Source organism: Cucumis sativus, chromosome 3 (assembly GCF_000004075.3).
Source record: "Cucumis sativus cultivar 9930 chromosome 3, Cucumber_9930_V3, whole genome shotgun sequence".
NCBI lineage: Eukaryota > Viridiplantae > Streptophyta > Magnoliopsida > Cucurbitales > Cucurbitaceae > Cucumis > Cucumis sativus.
This window is the reverse complement of record NC_026657.2, coordinates 31,789,707-31,807,583: the sequence shown is the minus strand read 5'-3', so window position 1 is coordinate 31,807,583 and position 17,877 is coordinate 31,789,707. Positions and strand designations below refer to the sequence as shown.

Below are 17,877 nucleotides of genomic sequence, written 5' to 3'. Positions count from 1 at the left end.
AGCTATGTAAATAATTTCATTTATATCATGTTTCATGTATTAATGATTAGTCACTGTTCATATTGATTCTTATATTAGATTCGAAAATGACTTTGGTTGATCATTCCAACCATATTTTGAAAAATATAAAAATCTCAATAGATGTGGCTGATAAATTAAATTAAAGTTGTAAACATTTCAACATCCAAATTTGAGTTGTTAATAATTCCCACACATCTTGATCATTCCAAACCATTGATTGTGATGTATCTTTTGGATGGAGAACATAATGTTTTTATTCTATCAATGATTTTCTTTTGTTTTTTCTATAATTTTATTTTACTACTTCATTAAGAGTTATTGTTTACTCTTTCTTTAATTAATTGAAATTTTAATTTTAAATAATATCAAAGTTTGATATAAACTTATAAATTAAAAAAAAATATAGTCATACTCTTAGAGTAGTTTTTAAATTTTAATATTTTTAGCCTAATGATTAAATTGAGGAAAGTAATTATAGTAAAGTAATTTTCAATTCTCTTACTTTTATATGAATTTAAGCTAATTTTTTAAAAAACTAAAATTGAGGAAAGTAATTATAGTAAAGTAACTATTTGACTTTTGATTTTTTTTTTTTATTACTAGCAGAGTTGTTTTTAAAATTCAAAATATAGGAAAAAAGTTTTGAAAATCTCAAATTCCAACCATATTTTAATTGACTTATGAACCAAACGTATTTTTTTAAAATTACTTTTATTTAATTTAAAAAATAATGATTAAAATATATTTTAAAACTATTTTAAGGAACATTCTAATTTGTTTTAGAAAGAAAATACATTCTTGAAGATAGATAAAAGAGCATTTATATTTTGTTTAATTAAAATATGTGTAGAATAATATTTTGTTAATTGCTTTCAGAGGATTTATCTAGTTTCGATTTTATATAGTGCATGCATGCGAGTAGTATGTGATATTAGATTAAGTCTACGCTTATTGGTTACTATACATATTGTAATGATTTATTAAAATTGAACATCTAACTCTATACAAATAGCAAGATGTATATGTTAAAAAATAAAATTCACTTAATTAGTTATCATATTTGAAACTAAAAGTGAAAAAATAGATGGTTGCGATAGATAGAGAATTTTGGTGGAACGTGCTGCTTTGTAATGCTTTTTTTCTTTAATAATATAGATTGAATGAAACCATATAAAAATAAAATTAATCATTGTCATCATTGAGAACCTAGAAACTTCAACCATTCATTATTGAAAAGGAACAAAAAAAAATATATATATATAGTTTGAGATATTTAACTTTTCCAATAACATAGTTTTGAGAAATCAATTAAGATTTATGAACTCACTTTACACATATATACATTTAATTTCTTTCTCGCATGGAGATAAATTCTTGGAGGCTCAATTGGATAACAATTATATAATTTGAAGTACTCAATTTCTACCATTAATTTTTTTAAAAATATATATATAATTATACTTATTGGATATAAGAATATATTAAAAGGGATGAAAAGTAGGTGTTAAGTGATGTAAACACAGTTAAGTACTAAGTTTGGATAGATTGTAATAGATTAATGTTGGTATTAGAATTAAAAATTTTAATTTTATAGAAAATGGTGTTGAAAGTTAAAAGAATAGAGGAAAGAAAATAGAGTATTAGAAAAGAAAAAGAAAAAATGGAGAAGGGACCAAATGGTGTGAGATAATTAAGAGAGTAAGTCCCCACAGGCACATTGTTAGTGCATCATCTGAAAAGATGCTGATGGGTTCTTGTGGTCCTAAAATTGCTTCACTATACTTTTGGACAATAATAATCATGTCTCACTACCAATATATAACCTATCAATTTCCTAAACCTACTACCCATTTCTATTCATTAATCTTTTTTCTTTCCTTTTATAATACAAATATATACATATATATATATATATATCTAAACAAAACAAAACAACAAAACATTCTTATTATATATATATATCAATTTTACTACATTACTTTTAAACTAAATTTATCCTAATTTATGACTATTTAATTTATTCAATACTTTGAAGAATCTTCCATGTCCACTTGAATTACTATTGAAAAAAATAACCATGCTTATAATAATATGGAATCATTTTACATCATTGTTTGTTATCCATATTTTAGTCACATCACTGCCAAATAAATCAGCGTGAAAAACTATTTTTAAATAGAGAAAAATAAACTCCTATTTTCTTTTCTTTTTCTTGAGAAAAAATATATATTTGGTGAAAACAGAGTTTTAGCTCGGTTGACTTGTTCAATTTAATTTTTAAATATTAGTCTTTTTATTTTCAACTAATCTTAAAAAAGATATCCAAGTATGTTTGAAGCTTTTATATATATATATATATATAGATAGTGATTTTTAAAGGTAACATAAAAATTAATACAATAAATTTGAGATCATCTAAACCTTTTTAAGTTTTTTTTTTTCTTTTCGGAATTCTAATTGTGAAAAAAAATTAATTTTAGTTTATTAATTGCTGCTGAAAAAAAAAAAAGCAATGTGTATATGATAACTTTTTCCCCTCAATTCTCTTCTTGAATAATTCTTTTTAAATTCTAACCAAAATTTTAAAACAAAAATAATGAAAAAAATGGAACTATTAACCAAATATAGTATAAGAAAATATTTTTAAATAAACATTTTCTTTCATTTTAACTTAATTTTGAAATTGGACAAATGATTAAAGATTATTAAAAATGTTTCCTCGTTTTAAAAATAATAATGCAAATAAATTCTTGGAAAACAACCACAATAGAATTATTTGGGGTTTGGATTGATTTAATAAAAAAAAATTCAAAAAAATTATTTTATATTTTTGTTGGTGAAAGTTGTTTAAAATATATTTAAATATCTATTTTAATTGTTCACTTACTAAATGAAAATGTATTCTAAATATATTTATTTTAAAAATAAAATAAGATAATGTAAATATTTTTTTATTTAGAAGTTTTAAAAAAGCATTTCACCTATTATATTTTGTTAGGAGAAAAAGGATATTCTTCCTTTCGTCAATTTTAATTAAAATTAACTTGGAATAACTAAGGTTTAGTTTGTGATTTGTGTAACTTTCAAAATATAATTATTGTCAACTCTTTGCTTTTGGAGATCAATGTAGTGATGAAGAGAAGTAAAATAGTATTGAATAAATTTTAAGTTTAAGTTACAACAAGTTAATTAGATATTTTGTTTATAAATTGATTTCACTTCCAACTAATTCTGCATAACCTAAATTAATTATTTGATAATAAAAAATAATTGTTATAAAAAATTGAATGTAAATCTAAAAATACAGCACTTAGTTGAAATTTAATAATTTTAACATCTCATTAACCAAATTTATTTTACCTAAGAAAAAAAGATTAGAAGGTTTAGATATTGATATTGATATATATATATGTGTATATATTTAGTAGGATGGTCAGAAGACAGTGAAGGCTACAAAAGGGGAAAGAGGACCATGAAACATTTCCATTCTCCTGTCACCATAAGTATAAAAATTAATTAAATTTTTTAGTATAGTATTTAATGAACTTTGTACTAAATTTTATATGTGAATCACCCACACACGTGACATGTTTTTTATTTCTCTTAAATATTTCACAACCTAAAGATTACAATTTTTCCCTATTAAGGTAACAACCAATTAGATTTTCCATTACATTTTCTGTCCACATACTTTATGTAGTAACTATTACATTTCTTTTTCTTCTACTATTCAAATTCTACCATATGTATATATATATACACATTTCTCCATCCATTTCTTAATTCTACCAAAACAACATTTTTCTATATATATATATATATATATATATATATATATAAATGGTTACAAACTAATTGAATGTTCAATTTAATACTTCTAAAGTGGTTTTCATACTAAGTAATAAATATTATATTTTAAAATAATTTTAAACCTAGAGTAAATTTAAACACTTTCCAATCATTTAGTTAGTGAGATTTGTACTTAGTATAAAAAGTACCCAAAAAAAAATGTATATTTTTGGATTTTACTAGTTGTTTCGTGGGTTTCTTTTGTTGGGATGAACTATATTAGTTAGTTAAATTTTAGAATAAAATTTTGAACTTGAAATATGAAATTTTGCTATATTTTTATAAATATTTTCAATAAATTTACCATTTATAATCATCGAATGGTTAATGTTAAGAATTATTTCCTTTCAAGATAACAAATTTAAAGATTATGTTAAATCAATTTAGTGAAGGATGACTTCTTATGTCACAGTTTATAAGTACATAAGTTAAGAAAATGTTAGTTCACTCAGATGAGCCATTTAAGTATAATTTTTTCTTGTTAAGACATATATTTTTCATTAAAAAACTTCTTTAAAAAGTTAATGTGAAACAAAAATGAGTAGATATATATTTGTAGAATTCTTTTCCTAAGAAAACAAAATCCATGGTTAATAAAAAGTAAGATTTAAGAAAAAAAAATACAAAAGAGAAAGCATTTAAAATTATGTAATAAAAAATATAATGCTAAGAACATAATTAATAAAAGTAGGAGAAGACAAAATTTCCGGAGATAGAATTTCTGAAAATCTGTGATAAAAAGGAATGATATAACAAAAACGGCAGATAGTTTTTTCTTTCTTTCTTTTTCCTTTTTAGGAAAAATATACATTTAAAGAAAGAGTAATTAATTACGTTTTAATTTCGAAAAATCCAATCAAAGGTGGTTGGGAAAATTTGGAACAAATGATGAAAACATATAAACATTTAATAGCATACATCTGATGGATATATATACATATAAAAACATATTAACATACAGATCTAAAGACCCATTGAATATAATGTTTAAAATTTAAGATTTTTTTAATAAAATACAAGAAAGTGAAATTATCAAACAAAAAGGTATATCTCTAACGCTAAATTGACACGTTCGTAGCATTCTCATCATATTTTGATCTATTGAATACAACGCTAAAAGAGATTTCTTTTGATCCGTATAGATGGAATATACCACAAAGTAAATTAGATTGAAAGTTTTAATTAGGAGGGTAAAATTTTAAATTTGAAGTTTATTTGTTTATTTTTTTATGATTGTTCACTTCCAACCAATAGTATGTTAGATACTTATAATGGGGGCCGTAAGTTGAACTCTATGGTTGACCTTTATGAGAAGCTCTTTTCAAACTTCAAATTCTCCTCTCTAATGCACTTAATTTTGTTGCTTTCAAGAATTTTTTTTTTTTTTGCCACAAACTTGCAATTTTACAATTTGCTTCCTTTAATAATTATTTCATGTTGTTTTAAAAAAACTAATTAAACCTATAAACACTGTTTTTTGTTGAATCAAAGCCATGAGTTTGTATACATGTTTTGTTGTATCCACTTGAAAACCCAAATCAAGTAATTTAATTTCCAATTTGCTTTTTTTTTTTAAAAAAGAAAGTTGATTATTATATTATTAAGAAGGTAACAAAAACATAATTAGAAAAGCCATGTCAAGCCGATTAGGAAATCATTAGGATGGAATGATAAAAGTTTATATAATATATATGCGTGTGTGTTTAAAAGAAATAACGTAAGATTAGTTAAATAAGAATGTGTGAAAGGTTGCTGGAAGAAAAAAAACAAAGAAAGAAAAGAGAGAAAGACAAAGAATAAGAGAATGTCGCATCAAAAAGAAGGGGTTAATAAAAGGGACATGACGAGGAGGGAAGAGAAGAGAGAGTGTAATAATAATTTATGATGAATCAAAATCTCTATTCATTTATATGGTCCACCAAAGAGAAACACACATGTTGTTGGCTAAGAGAGAAGAAAATGATATGTAATAATATTATAATATTTGCTCAAATTTTAATATTACACACACATATATATATATATATATTAAAAGGGGTCATGATATATTAGTAGGGCTTTGGACAGGAGTTTTTCTCTAAGGCAAAGTCACTCTCAAGCCACCTCATTGCCCATTGCCTTATTGCCAAAGAGAAAGATAAGGAACAAGAGGATAGTGACCTTTCTCTCCAGTGCCACAAAAGACAATATCAATCCAAACCCTTTCCTATAACTCCTTAAATGCCTCTCTATAATAGAGAGAAAGAACGAAGCACAATAAGAGAGACACACTTGTGACTACCTATATGATATACCGTCATGATGGTTATTTCTGGCGGAATTTCAAATTATTAAGTACGGATCAAGTCTCGATATTTGGTCCTAAGATTTAGAGGAGTACATTGTATATAAACTCTTTAATCTAGAGGCAACTTAGAACAATTGTATTATTTGATGTTCTTCTTTGTTAATTAATAAAAAAGATTATCTTTCTAGTCATGAACATAGCTAATATACCCCTGTTAGTGATCCATGTAAATCCTTCTTTGTTGATTTTTACAGTTTATAGTTTCTCGATTTTTATAAAAAGTATAATACAATATGATATTCTGTAGAATGGATAACGATTTTGTTTTATTTTGTTTTAAGTTTTTTTATTAGAGTGAAGTTTAGACTGTTAAAAGATGAACAATACAAAACTTTTTGTTTTGGAACATATAGTGATGGGGATGCCAACCTACTATACTCATTTGGAGAAGTAGGAAGGGTTATTATTAGATACGTTGTTTGAGATAAAAGTAGATAGGCGCTTAAATTTCTCATTAAAATTACGTATTGTGTGATATGACGAATAATTAGATGTTTTGGTTTAAAATTCATAATCAAATGGTAAAATGTTTAAATTTGTGGATATTTTCCAAACAAAGTTGGATGGATGAACTCTACTCCTTCAAGCTCTTGGTATCACTCTTTAATATATATGCATTACTGTTTTTTTTTACATGAAATGTGATAAGTGTACTTAAAGATGTGTCAATCTAGTAGTTGAGATACCAACTTCCTACCCTTGTTATGTGGACATATCATGCTTTTATCGGCTATAGATTAATTAGGTCATAAATATTCATTAACCTTCCGGGCAACAACGACCTTAGTCCCCAAGATTTGGGAAGCCTAGACAGCTAAAGTTCAGGTTATACAAATTGTAATTGAAGGAATAATAATGAGTGTCATAAGAACTTGTCATTATGTAGCTTATATATGTTTGATTTATAAGTTCGTGAAAGTTATTGAAGTTTTATTTTATAATTTGAGATATGTTTTCTAGAAGGTTTGACTCTATATATACATGAGGTTATTATATAGCTTAAGACCATAGAATTCACAAATTCTTTTTTTAAAAAAAAAGAACTTACTCACATGCCACACACAGCCATGGACTTGGAAACTAGGCCAAAATCCAACTAGTGATTGGATGCCATCATATCTAGCACTAAAGCATTCAATCCTATCAAAACCATGTAGTTATTTCAACAGTTTAATTAAGTTTTAGGGTTGATTGGTAGTTAACACAAAGAAGTCATAGTAAAAAATTCTAGGTTTGAACTTAGTAAATATGTGATCATTTCCTTTTTTATTTAGGACATCAAAATTGATGGATGATATAATTAATCTTCATCATTTACTCTTTAAAAAATATCGATTTTCTCACTTATTTGGTTTTCTACAAAATTTTCAAATTTTTTTAGTTTGTTAATAAGTGACTTTCATACGATATTAGAGCAAAATATTTTAGGTTCACATATTCACAACGTCAGATTGAGTAAAACTTTCAAACTAGACATTAATTGTTGGAAATGCAACCAAAGTTTCACATTAAGTAAAAAGAAAGACCGCTAGTATATAAGTGATCAAAAATAAATTACTATTTACAATTATTTGGTATGAACCAACCTACCTTGTTAAAGATATTTGAAAGGTCACTGTCCCTAACGTTAACTTAAGCTAAAAAGAGTAAGGATGTGTGAATGAAAATGGTTATCAAATAACAAAGATTTTGACCACACACTCATAGTAAAAGAAAGTAAAGAAGAGAGAGTAGTTAGCTAGGAAACGTCACATAAGAAGGCGGGGTGGCACACATGAATTAAAGTTTATAATGAAAGAGAGCTAGGAGCTTCACATCATCATCAAAGATAAGGCTTTAAGAAAGGGGAGAAAATAGATATATAATAATTACATAAGTGGTGCAGTTGCATCGAAAGAAAGAAAAATTAAAAAATATGGTCCCCATAGTCTTGTGAGTGTGACTTTAATGGCAAAGAAGAGGGGTTTCATGGATTGAAAGAGGCTGCAAAGCTAAGATCGATCAATGGCCTATCTCTCTCTCTCTCTCTCTCTCTCTCTCTCTCTCTCTTCTTGTCTTTGTTTTGTTTTGTGTTTATTTTGGGTCAGCCATGGGAGAGAGATGGGATGTGGATTTTTGAGTGAGCATGTTGGCTTGTTGCCATGGTCCACTTTGTGAGAGATATCACTGCCAAAATCTCTATTTTGCCCATCTTTCTATAATGAGTTTCTTGTGATAATTTGATTGCTAAATTAAACACTCATAAATATATGATAAACAAACCTATCTTCACCTCTTTCATAAATATCTATCTACCCAAGGAGAATTAACAAAAAAATCTTTTTCTTTTAAGATAAACATTAGTGGATGCATCAAAATATCTTGCTCACTTAATTAACATATTTATACAACACTCTTATCATACCACGAATTTTGAAGTTAAAAGTAGATACAAACAAGAGAAGATGTTAATTAGACTAGTAAAACATTCCAATTAAGTGAAATAATATATGTGTTTGATAAAAGGAAGACTTTTCGAAAAGTAATTATGATGTTTGCGTTTCAACCAAAGATACTGCAAACTAGTACAAATAAAAATGGTTACGTTCTTAATATATGTTTAATAGAAATGTGCAAGTGTAATTATATTCACATTTTCACTCTAAATTTTGAAAACATACTTATACATTATACTTCATTGTGAAAAATATATTAGAAAAATGTGTCTCCCAACAAAGAGTAAATGAACAGATAAGACTTCTCTTGTTGAACAACTTTTACTAAAGAAATTATAGAATCATGTAGGGTAGATTTATATGGAGAGAAAAAGAAAACAGTCCTCAAGTAGAGGAGTAAATCCACAAGAACAATGAAAATTGTGGTATACACATATATGAGGTACAAATGACAACTTTTTCCAACCAGACAGCCCCAGCCTTAGCCCCATCTCTCTCCATTCCTATCGTTGTAAAATCGAAAATGAAAGATAACTAGAGAGAAAATATGAGATTACATATTGCAAAAGAGTTAGGAGAGAGTTTCCATAGCCCTTCTAATTAAATTCTAAAGTCAAAATCATATATAACATAAAAACGAAAACAATTAAGTGAGACTCCATATTTGTTTATTTGAAACGTTAGATAACATATTTAAGACATTCCAAAACCTACTATAGATCTTAATATTTTTTTAATTTTAATAAAGTGTATAGTAAGAAAGTCATAAATCATTAATCTTTACCATGGTAATGGATGTTTTATGCATGGAAGTTTATATACTAATTAAAGTTGTTTATCATTATACAGTAAGGAATAATATTTAACAATCATCACCATGGTATATATGTATAAATATGTGTTTTAATTTAAAGAGTAAAGATAATGGAGTATAAGATAAGAAGAAGTTGTCATAAATTGATGAGAAAGCTAAGGCCCAAGAAATCATGCATAAGAGAGAGGGAGAAAGAGAGATAGAAGGGAAAAGGACATGTCTTGGGGTTGCAAAGAAAGGTAGAATTATGAAGAAGCAGTTGAGGAAGAATAATTGCAAAACGAGTGTCAAAGCCAGACTGGTTTGCAGAAATACTCCCCAAAAATATCTTTAAAGTTGCCATTTCTGACCAAATACACTAATTCAGGTTGACACCTCTTTACACTCTCAAATCCACCTCTTAAGAAATGTCAAATTACCCTTTTTCTCTTTTTCCCTTTCCTTTTTCTTTTCTATACAGAAATATTATTGGGAAGAAGAAGAAGAAGAAGAAGAATCTAAATAATAACTTTATTAGGTTAAGAATAATCCATATGAGTGGTAGAAATCTAAAGAAGATTTTCCCTATATATATATATATATATAGAAGTGAAAAGGAAAAATTAAATAAATAAAATTGAAACGTATAGTGTGAGCCCCCCTCCAAAGCAAAAAGGATTTCCATTTCATGTGTGTGTTGCTTTCAATATTCTATTGCTTTAGGTTACAACTCTACTTTTAATTAAATACTCTCTATGTACAATTGATTTTTGGCTTTCTTTCTTTCTTCTTCCCACTTGGGGCAAAAAAAAAAACATTTCTTCAATTTGTTCTTCCTCTTCATAAAGAGGCAAATGCTAACTTTTAAAATGTACATTTGTTTATTGTTGTCATTGAAAATGATGCTTATTATATGTTCCTTTCAATTCAAAAGTTTTTGTTCTCTCCAAGTGTGTGTGTGTGTATATATATATATATAGATATATATATTTACAATCTTTTTACTTTTTGGGGGGTTTTCTTTTTTTAAGTTGAAGATTATGGATTTATTGATTTTAGATCTGTACTTTAGAAGTACTCATAACATCTTGATTAATATTATTGTGGATGTCTTTTTCATTTTTCTAACTTAGATGCCCTCTTTTTTCTCATTTGATACTTTTAAAATAAAATAGATACTCTCTTCAAATATATGATTGGAAGATTTAGCTCAAATACATTAAATATAAATAAATATGCATGCCTTGTTATTATTTCAACATAACTTAACTAGTCAACATATGTATCAAATCTATAGTACAAACAGAAGAGAGATCCTACAATTTGAACTTGATTCTAGGAGTTTTTATGTGTTTTCAAGAACACCCCTTAAAATGAGTAAAATTTTCATCGAATTTCTAACTAAAATCTTAAAGGAGTGTGAATTAATGTATATCTTAGACTTTATCTAAAAGAGAGTAAAGTTAGATATTGAAATTATATATATATATATATAGGGATTTCATTTGCTATAAGAAAAAGTAATACACAGTATGGTTTTGAACAAAGAATGAGAATTTGTGTAGTTCGTAGAGTAAAAAACTTAACCTTAGTTAAAATAAAAGTAAAAATAAAAATAAAAAAAGAGTGGAAAATGCCATTAACGGTAAACGGTAAATTTTGAGAAGAGAAGAGAAGAGAGAAAGTTGACAGTAAAATGGGATAGAGAGAAAGATTCAGATAGATATGTAAAGGTAGGAGAAGGAAAGCAAAGGGAGCTTGAAGGGTAATTATAATGTCTCAACCAAAGTAAAGGATGAAAGAGACATTGCATCACTTGTACTTTGTTACCTCTCTCACATAGAGAGAGAGAGAGAAAGAGAGAGAGTTTATGACAAGAGAGAGACTCATGAGTGAGAGAAGAAAATTAAAAGTTAAATTATTTGATATAGGTAGACAAAAACAATGTGAATAACAATTTTGTACTGGTTTTAGTTAAAGTGTTTTGCTAAGTAAGTTTAGTTCAACCGCATGACCTTTCCACGCATCATCCCAGAGATGGAAAATTGGATGTTCTCATCCTTACAACCACTGTTGTAGCACTTTACCAAAAGCCAACACAGTGAGAAGAGAAGAATGATAAGTGTGAAAGGTGAGTAGTGAATCACATTGTGACGGTCACACATTAAACCGTTGGGTGTCCATAAAATTATTATATATGTAAAAAGGATAGGGATGTGGGTTTTTTTGGCCATTCGTGTAGGGTTTATACATGCATTATAAGTATATATTGTTTTTGGAAGAGAGAGGACCACAGTTTTTATTCAGATCTGTGCAAGCTGATATAAAACACCCAACAAAGCTATAAAGAGCCAACACCAACTACCAGTATGCTGGTCCTTGAGAGAGAATTCAAACTTCAAAAACTATATATATTTTTACACACAAAAAAAGACAGTTCTAGACACACACACAAAAAGAAATTTAGGAATTACCAACCAAACTTAGATATGTTTTCATAATGCTCATTTCTTTCAGTATCAATCACCTTGCCCCTTTTACATTTTCTTAATAAATTAATTACAACCACATTTTCATATTAAATGTGTCTAGTGACTGATGGACACACTACATGCATCTCTAATTAATATATATACATATATGTGAGTATATGTACACCAATGACATCTACGCGTTCAAAGTCGTTGTCTTATCCTTATGTTTTGTTTGATAATGATTATTTTGAATCTTTTACACAATTAAAACATATAAACTTAGTTCAAATTAATTTTAGTACCTAACTTCGAGTATATATAGTTTAGTCGATAAGACATAATTTATTAATTGTTATTTTTAAAAAATTTATGGTTCGATCACTTATAACTATCTTGTCATGATTGTTGGACTAAAAGAAATTAATAAAGCAATATAGTTAATGTTTGATGTGATGATCATAAAATTACTTTAATTTTGACGAATTAATCAAATTTATCATAATTTCATCCATTTTTTAAAATTTAATTAGTGATTTAATATACAGTGTACGTATGAAGCATATGCTTTTGTGTATTGTTCAAACCTCCATAATTTTTTGTTTTGTTTGTGTGTTTAAGTTTATTTTAAATTATTAGCTTTTAACTTTGGGATATGATTAGTCATTTACTTAAAAATATCAAAGCAACTCAAAACTAACCCAAATACTAGGTTGTAAAAAATATTAATTTTACTCCTATTTTGGTTGAATTTTAAAAAAAGTATTGTAATAATATCAACTTGGAGTGGACAATTTGAACTGAGATCTCTTATTCTCAAATACATATAGGTGTCAATTGAGTTCATGTTATCGTACAATTGAATGGACTCTTTCTTTTACTTTAGTTCTTCTTTTTCTCTTTAGAAAATAAGGCTGTTGTTTAATTTATGGTATAGTTATTGGTCTTTTTCAATTACTTTTGAAATATTATCTTTATTTCATAAATTCTTGATTTAGAAAAAATATATATATATACATATTTACTTTTCTCATTATTAGAATTTAGCTTGAATACTCCAAAAACATAGAGAAATTATTTATGAATTCTTTTTAAAAAAATGATTAAAATATCTACAACTTTTTCGATGATCACCCAACTTAATAATTTCTGTTCCAATAAATTTAACTGCAAAATTTTGATGGAGTTTGATATATTAGTGCGGGTAGGATCACACCGATGTATGAATGATTTTTTTTAAGAATAAAAATATATAAACAAATATCAAACACATCCCTCTTACGAGTTTTTTTTTATTCACTTATGTGTTGTTGTTTTCTCTTTTAAACAAAGATTTAGACAATTAATTTAATCTTCTTCTTTTTTTTTTTTTTTTTTTGGTTCGGACAAGATAGAAATTTTAATTTAGACAATTTGAAGAAGTCTTAATTAATATCTTAAACCAATAGAAATTGTTAACATTAATCGTTATTATTTTCGAATTTACATTGAGATAATCAATAGTTGATTTTTCTACCAAGTTCAGTATGATCAAATTAATTAAGGTGATCTTCCTTAATCAGACACATTGGGTGGTTAATCACACAAGCATTATCCAGCTTTTATGTTAATTATAAGAAGCTGCCTTTCACTATCAAATAATTAATTAAAGACAATGAGTTAATTAATTAGTGTTGATTAATTATGGGTGACATTACATTATGTCATTGAATCTTAGCACAACTTTGATAGATTTTCTTTTAACTTGCAGAGGCAATTATATTTTGAGAACTAATTTCAATTCTATCAATTTGTAAAACCATTGGAAATGTGAGTAATAATGTTCAAATAATTAACCATTAAATAGCACTGTGTAAAAATTTATACAATTTAAACAAATATTTAGCTCTAATGTTTTTTTTAAAATCGTATTAATTGTCACGAACACAGTCGGTAAGATTAAATAAACATTAGAGCTAAATATTTGTTAAATTCCACGGGTTTTTACAAAGCTCTATTTAAATGGTTAATTTATAGATTACTCACACTATATTCCAATGGTTTACAAGATGATATAATTGGAAAAAAAAAATTAGAAGAATTTTACATTGCTTTCCAGCTAAAATTAATTAGTTGATAAATTAGTAAAGATTAAATAGAAGGATATACCAATAGTAACATTCAACAAAGAATAGAAGGTATACAAATCATAACATTCAACAAAATCTCTAGTGGGATGAAATTGAAAGTTCAAAGGTAAAAATTGAAAATAATAGTACCCATGTTTTTCTTTTTTTCTTAATTCAGTATAGTGGAGTGGATAATCTAAAATTTAGATGAATAAAATTTTAATTAATTAAATTATTCTCAAGGTGTGGTTAACTAATTTTTATATTAAAGGCTTAATTAGTTAGTGTAATCAATATATAGTTGTTAAATAATATTCTATTTGCTTTGAATGATGGGATGTCAAAATATTTTGTTTTTGTTTTTATGATATGATATATATTTCTTCTCCAAAAATAGTAATTGTCAGAAGATATATATTAAAGCTCCTTCTTTTAGGTTCATAAGCTTCAACATAGGATTTGTTTTTTAACCAAAGAAAGTAAGATCATAATTTTCACCCTTTTATGGTAATAATTTTGTTGGATTTAAATCATTATGATATACCCACCTGATCATCTTTTTGGGTAAAAAAAAGAAAAAAGTAGATAATTCAATTATATTAATCTTTCTAATATATTTAGGCTAAAAGAATTAATTTGTTTTCTTGACCCTTCCTCATTTAATGGATCAAATCATAGGGTCCATCATACTTATATAGACTACATTTTTTTTTTACTACCATAAAGTTATATTGGGTGTATAAATATTTGAGCCTTCAACTCAAATAAAAAATAAAAAATCATACGTATAATATAAGTAAACTACAACATAGTTATTTCACTTTGAGACCATGCATTTGTTAACATAAATAAAGATCACCTTATTTGAGACAATAACAATATCTAGTTGGAATTTAAACTCTTACCCAAAAAAAAGTCCTAAGAATAGGATCAATAAAGTTGAAATTAAACTTTTTTTTTCACATTTGAAGCTAGAAAAAATAAAGTCACAAATTAAATGAAATTTGAATTATTTTTTATCATAAAAAGACTAGGATTATATCATGAATTAGAATTTTGTTAAATATATGTGTATTTTTAAAAAAAAAAAAAGCATGAAAAATATACAAATAAATAAATAAAACTTAAATCTAAGATAAACAAATTTCCAATATCAAACTTAAGTTGGGAATGGTCAAAAAAAAAAAAAAACTTGTGAGTCAGAAACCCTAAAAGTATAACCCTAAAAAAATGACAGTTCAAGTAAAGTTTTTTTTTTGCTAATTAAAGAAGAGAGTAAATAAGAGGAGAGAAGGGTTGTGGGTGAGAGAGAGAAGGAAAAAAAAAAGTTTCCACATCAAACAAAAAAAATAAGGAAGCCAAGATGGTACTTTGAGAAGCCAAAGCCTCTGTGATCATAACTTGTGGGCTTGTCAGGGTTCACTCTCAGATGGGTCATCCCCCAATACACACTCACACCCTTTATAGACCCCACACACATTTCTCCCCCACCTTCCCTCTTCTCCCATTACAAAACTCGACTCAGACTCAACTTCATTCTTTATCACTATATTCTCTTCCTTTTCTAATTTCTTCTTCTTCCTCCTCTGCCGTGATTAACCGATTGTTATTAATTCTCTCCTCGGTGGGCGGCATAGGTTTTTCAAAAACCCCACGGCCCCAACACCACCATATTCCACTTTCATGGACAAGAGTACCAGTGAACGAGAGACTCATGATTTCATGAACGTCGAGTCTTTCTCTCAACTTCCCTTCATCCGTCCTGCACCGAAAGAAAAGGGCATTAGGCTTTTCGGGATAGAATTTGGAAGTCGAAACGCTGCTACCGTCTCTGCTTCTTCCATTGAGGAATCCGAATCGGGCGAAACTATTATTGCATGCGAAGATGCGAAAGAAAACAACAACGACAACAACAACGGTGGAGAAAGTAGCCGGAGATTTGAATGTCATTACTGTTGTAGAAATTTCCCTACTTCTCAAGCCTTAGGAGGACACCAAAATGCTCACAAAAGAGAGCGCCAACATGCAAAAAGGGCTCACCTTCAGTCTAATGCAGCCGCTATGGTTCATGGAATTGGACCCTTTTCAGATGCGGCTCATGTCTACGGCCTCATGAACTACCAACGCCTAGGCGCCACTCACATTAATAATTACCCTTCTTGGAATCGAAATTCGCCAGCAGCAACGGCTGCGGCTGCTGCTGCTACAAGATTTTACGGTAGCTCTGGTGGGCAGTATTCGTCGGCAGCAACCGCGACGCCTATAAACGGGAGCCCGTTGGCGATGTGGAGAATCTCGGCCGTTCAAAATAGTAATTTACCGTCTTCGTTTGGCGGTCGGGAGCGCTCGTCCATACACCCGTTGCCGTTGTTTTCCGGAGATGATATGATGAAAGGCGCCGGTGGTGGTGGTGGCACCGCCGTTAGTGGCGGTGGGTCCGGCGGGTCTCATCAGACCGGCCGGTTTGTTTACGAGGCAAAAACAGCGGACCAAGTGAGTTTGGATCTTCATCTGTAATAATTTAATTAATTGACAAATTTCTAAATTGACATGAATTTTCCCATAGAGATGATGGAAATTTTTTCATCTTCCTTTATATGCATTTGCAAAAAAAAAAAAAGAGAGAGAGAGAGAGACAAGATTCCGGCCGCTGGAGACGGATTTAATAAAACACTAATCGATCAAATATTTGTTTCCTTAATTTCTCTCTTCTTGTAAAATTTAAATTTTGTTTTTTTTATTATTATTTATTTATTTATTTTTCTCTTATCCATATCTTTCTGATCTCTCTTTGAATTGCAGCCAACCAAAAAAAATTCAAAAAAAGAAAAAGAAAAAATGACATTAAATATTGTTTTGAAAATAAAATTGTTTGAGGTTTCTTGGAGTTCTTGTTTTAAATTATGGCCATATAATGTGCTACTTCATTAATTCTCAAGAAGTTGGAGAGTAATAATTAGCATACAATTTCTTTAATGAGTTTTTTGGTTTAAAGCAATTTTGTGTTTCTTTTGAGTTTAATTACATAAAAATTAAGCATAGAGAGTTGGAATCTGTTGAAAATTTGTTGGATTCCTATGTGGGAATCAAATAAAAGAAAATCAATACAGATCTATAAAAGAGTATTTTCCTAAATTAAAAGTTTTAAATAAATCATTTTTATTAAAAATAATAACTTCTTACTTTGATTATAATTATTAATTAAGACATGGCCATTCAAAGTACAATGTGCCTCTCTCTCTTTTTTCTTTTTTTTTTTTGGTTCCTTTCCTCTAATTTCCTTCATGTTCTACATCTCTTTCTCACATTGAGGAAGAAATAAAAAAGTACTTTAAATTGAAAAAGAAAATAAAAGCATCACCTACATTATATTTTTTTTAGTTCAACCAAATATTACAAGAAAGAAGGATCGTACCAACATTCAAGCAAGTAGATTGTTTTTTATTAGTTGAAAAATGTTAGTAGTACGAATTGGATCGAAAACCTCACATGGCTAGTGAATTCTAATTTAGCACATTGGTCTATTTTTTCCCCTCAAACTAAATGTAATTGAATTTATTTAACTATACCTAAACAAAAAAAAGTAGTACCTTAAAAATTAAAAAAAAAAAATGTTCAAACTTTTTCTTTTTTCATTTTTAACCCGAAGCAAATATATTGAACTATCCAATTGAGCTAACACAAATAAAAAAAACTTGAAAACTTCACCATATCAAAATAGGGAAATTCATTAAATAATTAGTTTTAAATTCTAATTTAAAAGAATTGTAAAAAGAAAATTTTGGGTCTTAAAAAAAAAAAAAAAAGAACCTATGTACATGTCGAAGTAGCCCAATCAAAGTGAAAGTTGAAC

At 27.6% G+C, this 17,877-nt stretch overlaps 1 protein-coding gene across 1 annotated transcript; it reads left to right on the top strand.

Annotated features, from left to right (window-relative positions):
- Window positions 1-15,494: 15,494 nt before the first annotated feature.
- LOC101222540 (zinc finger protein 8) lies at window positions 15,495-16,725 on the top strand. The gene has a single exon (XM_004136680.3). The coding sequence runs from the start codon at window positions 15,708-15,710 to the stop codon at window positions 16,539-16,541; it is 834 nt and encodes a 277-aa protein (XP_004136728.3). The 5' UTR covers window positions 15,495-15,707; the 3' UTR covers window positions 16,542-16,725.
- Window positions 16,726-17,877: the final 1,152 nt, after the last annotated feature.

Excerpts from the sequence above, each read along its gene's own strand:
- LOC101222540 (XM_004136680.3), top strand. The coding sequence starts at position 15,708 with ATGGACAAGAGTACCAGTGAACGAGAGACTCATGATTTCATGAACGTC.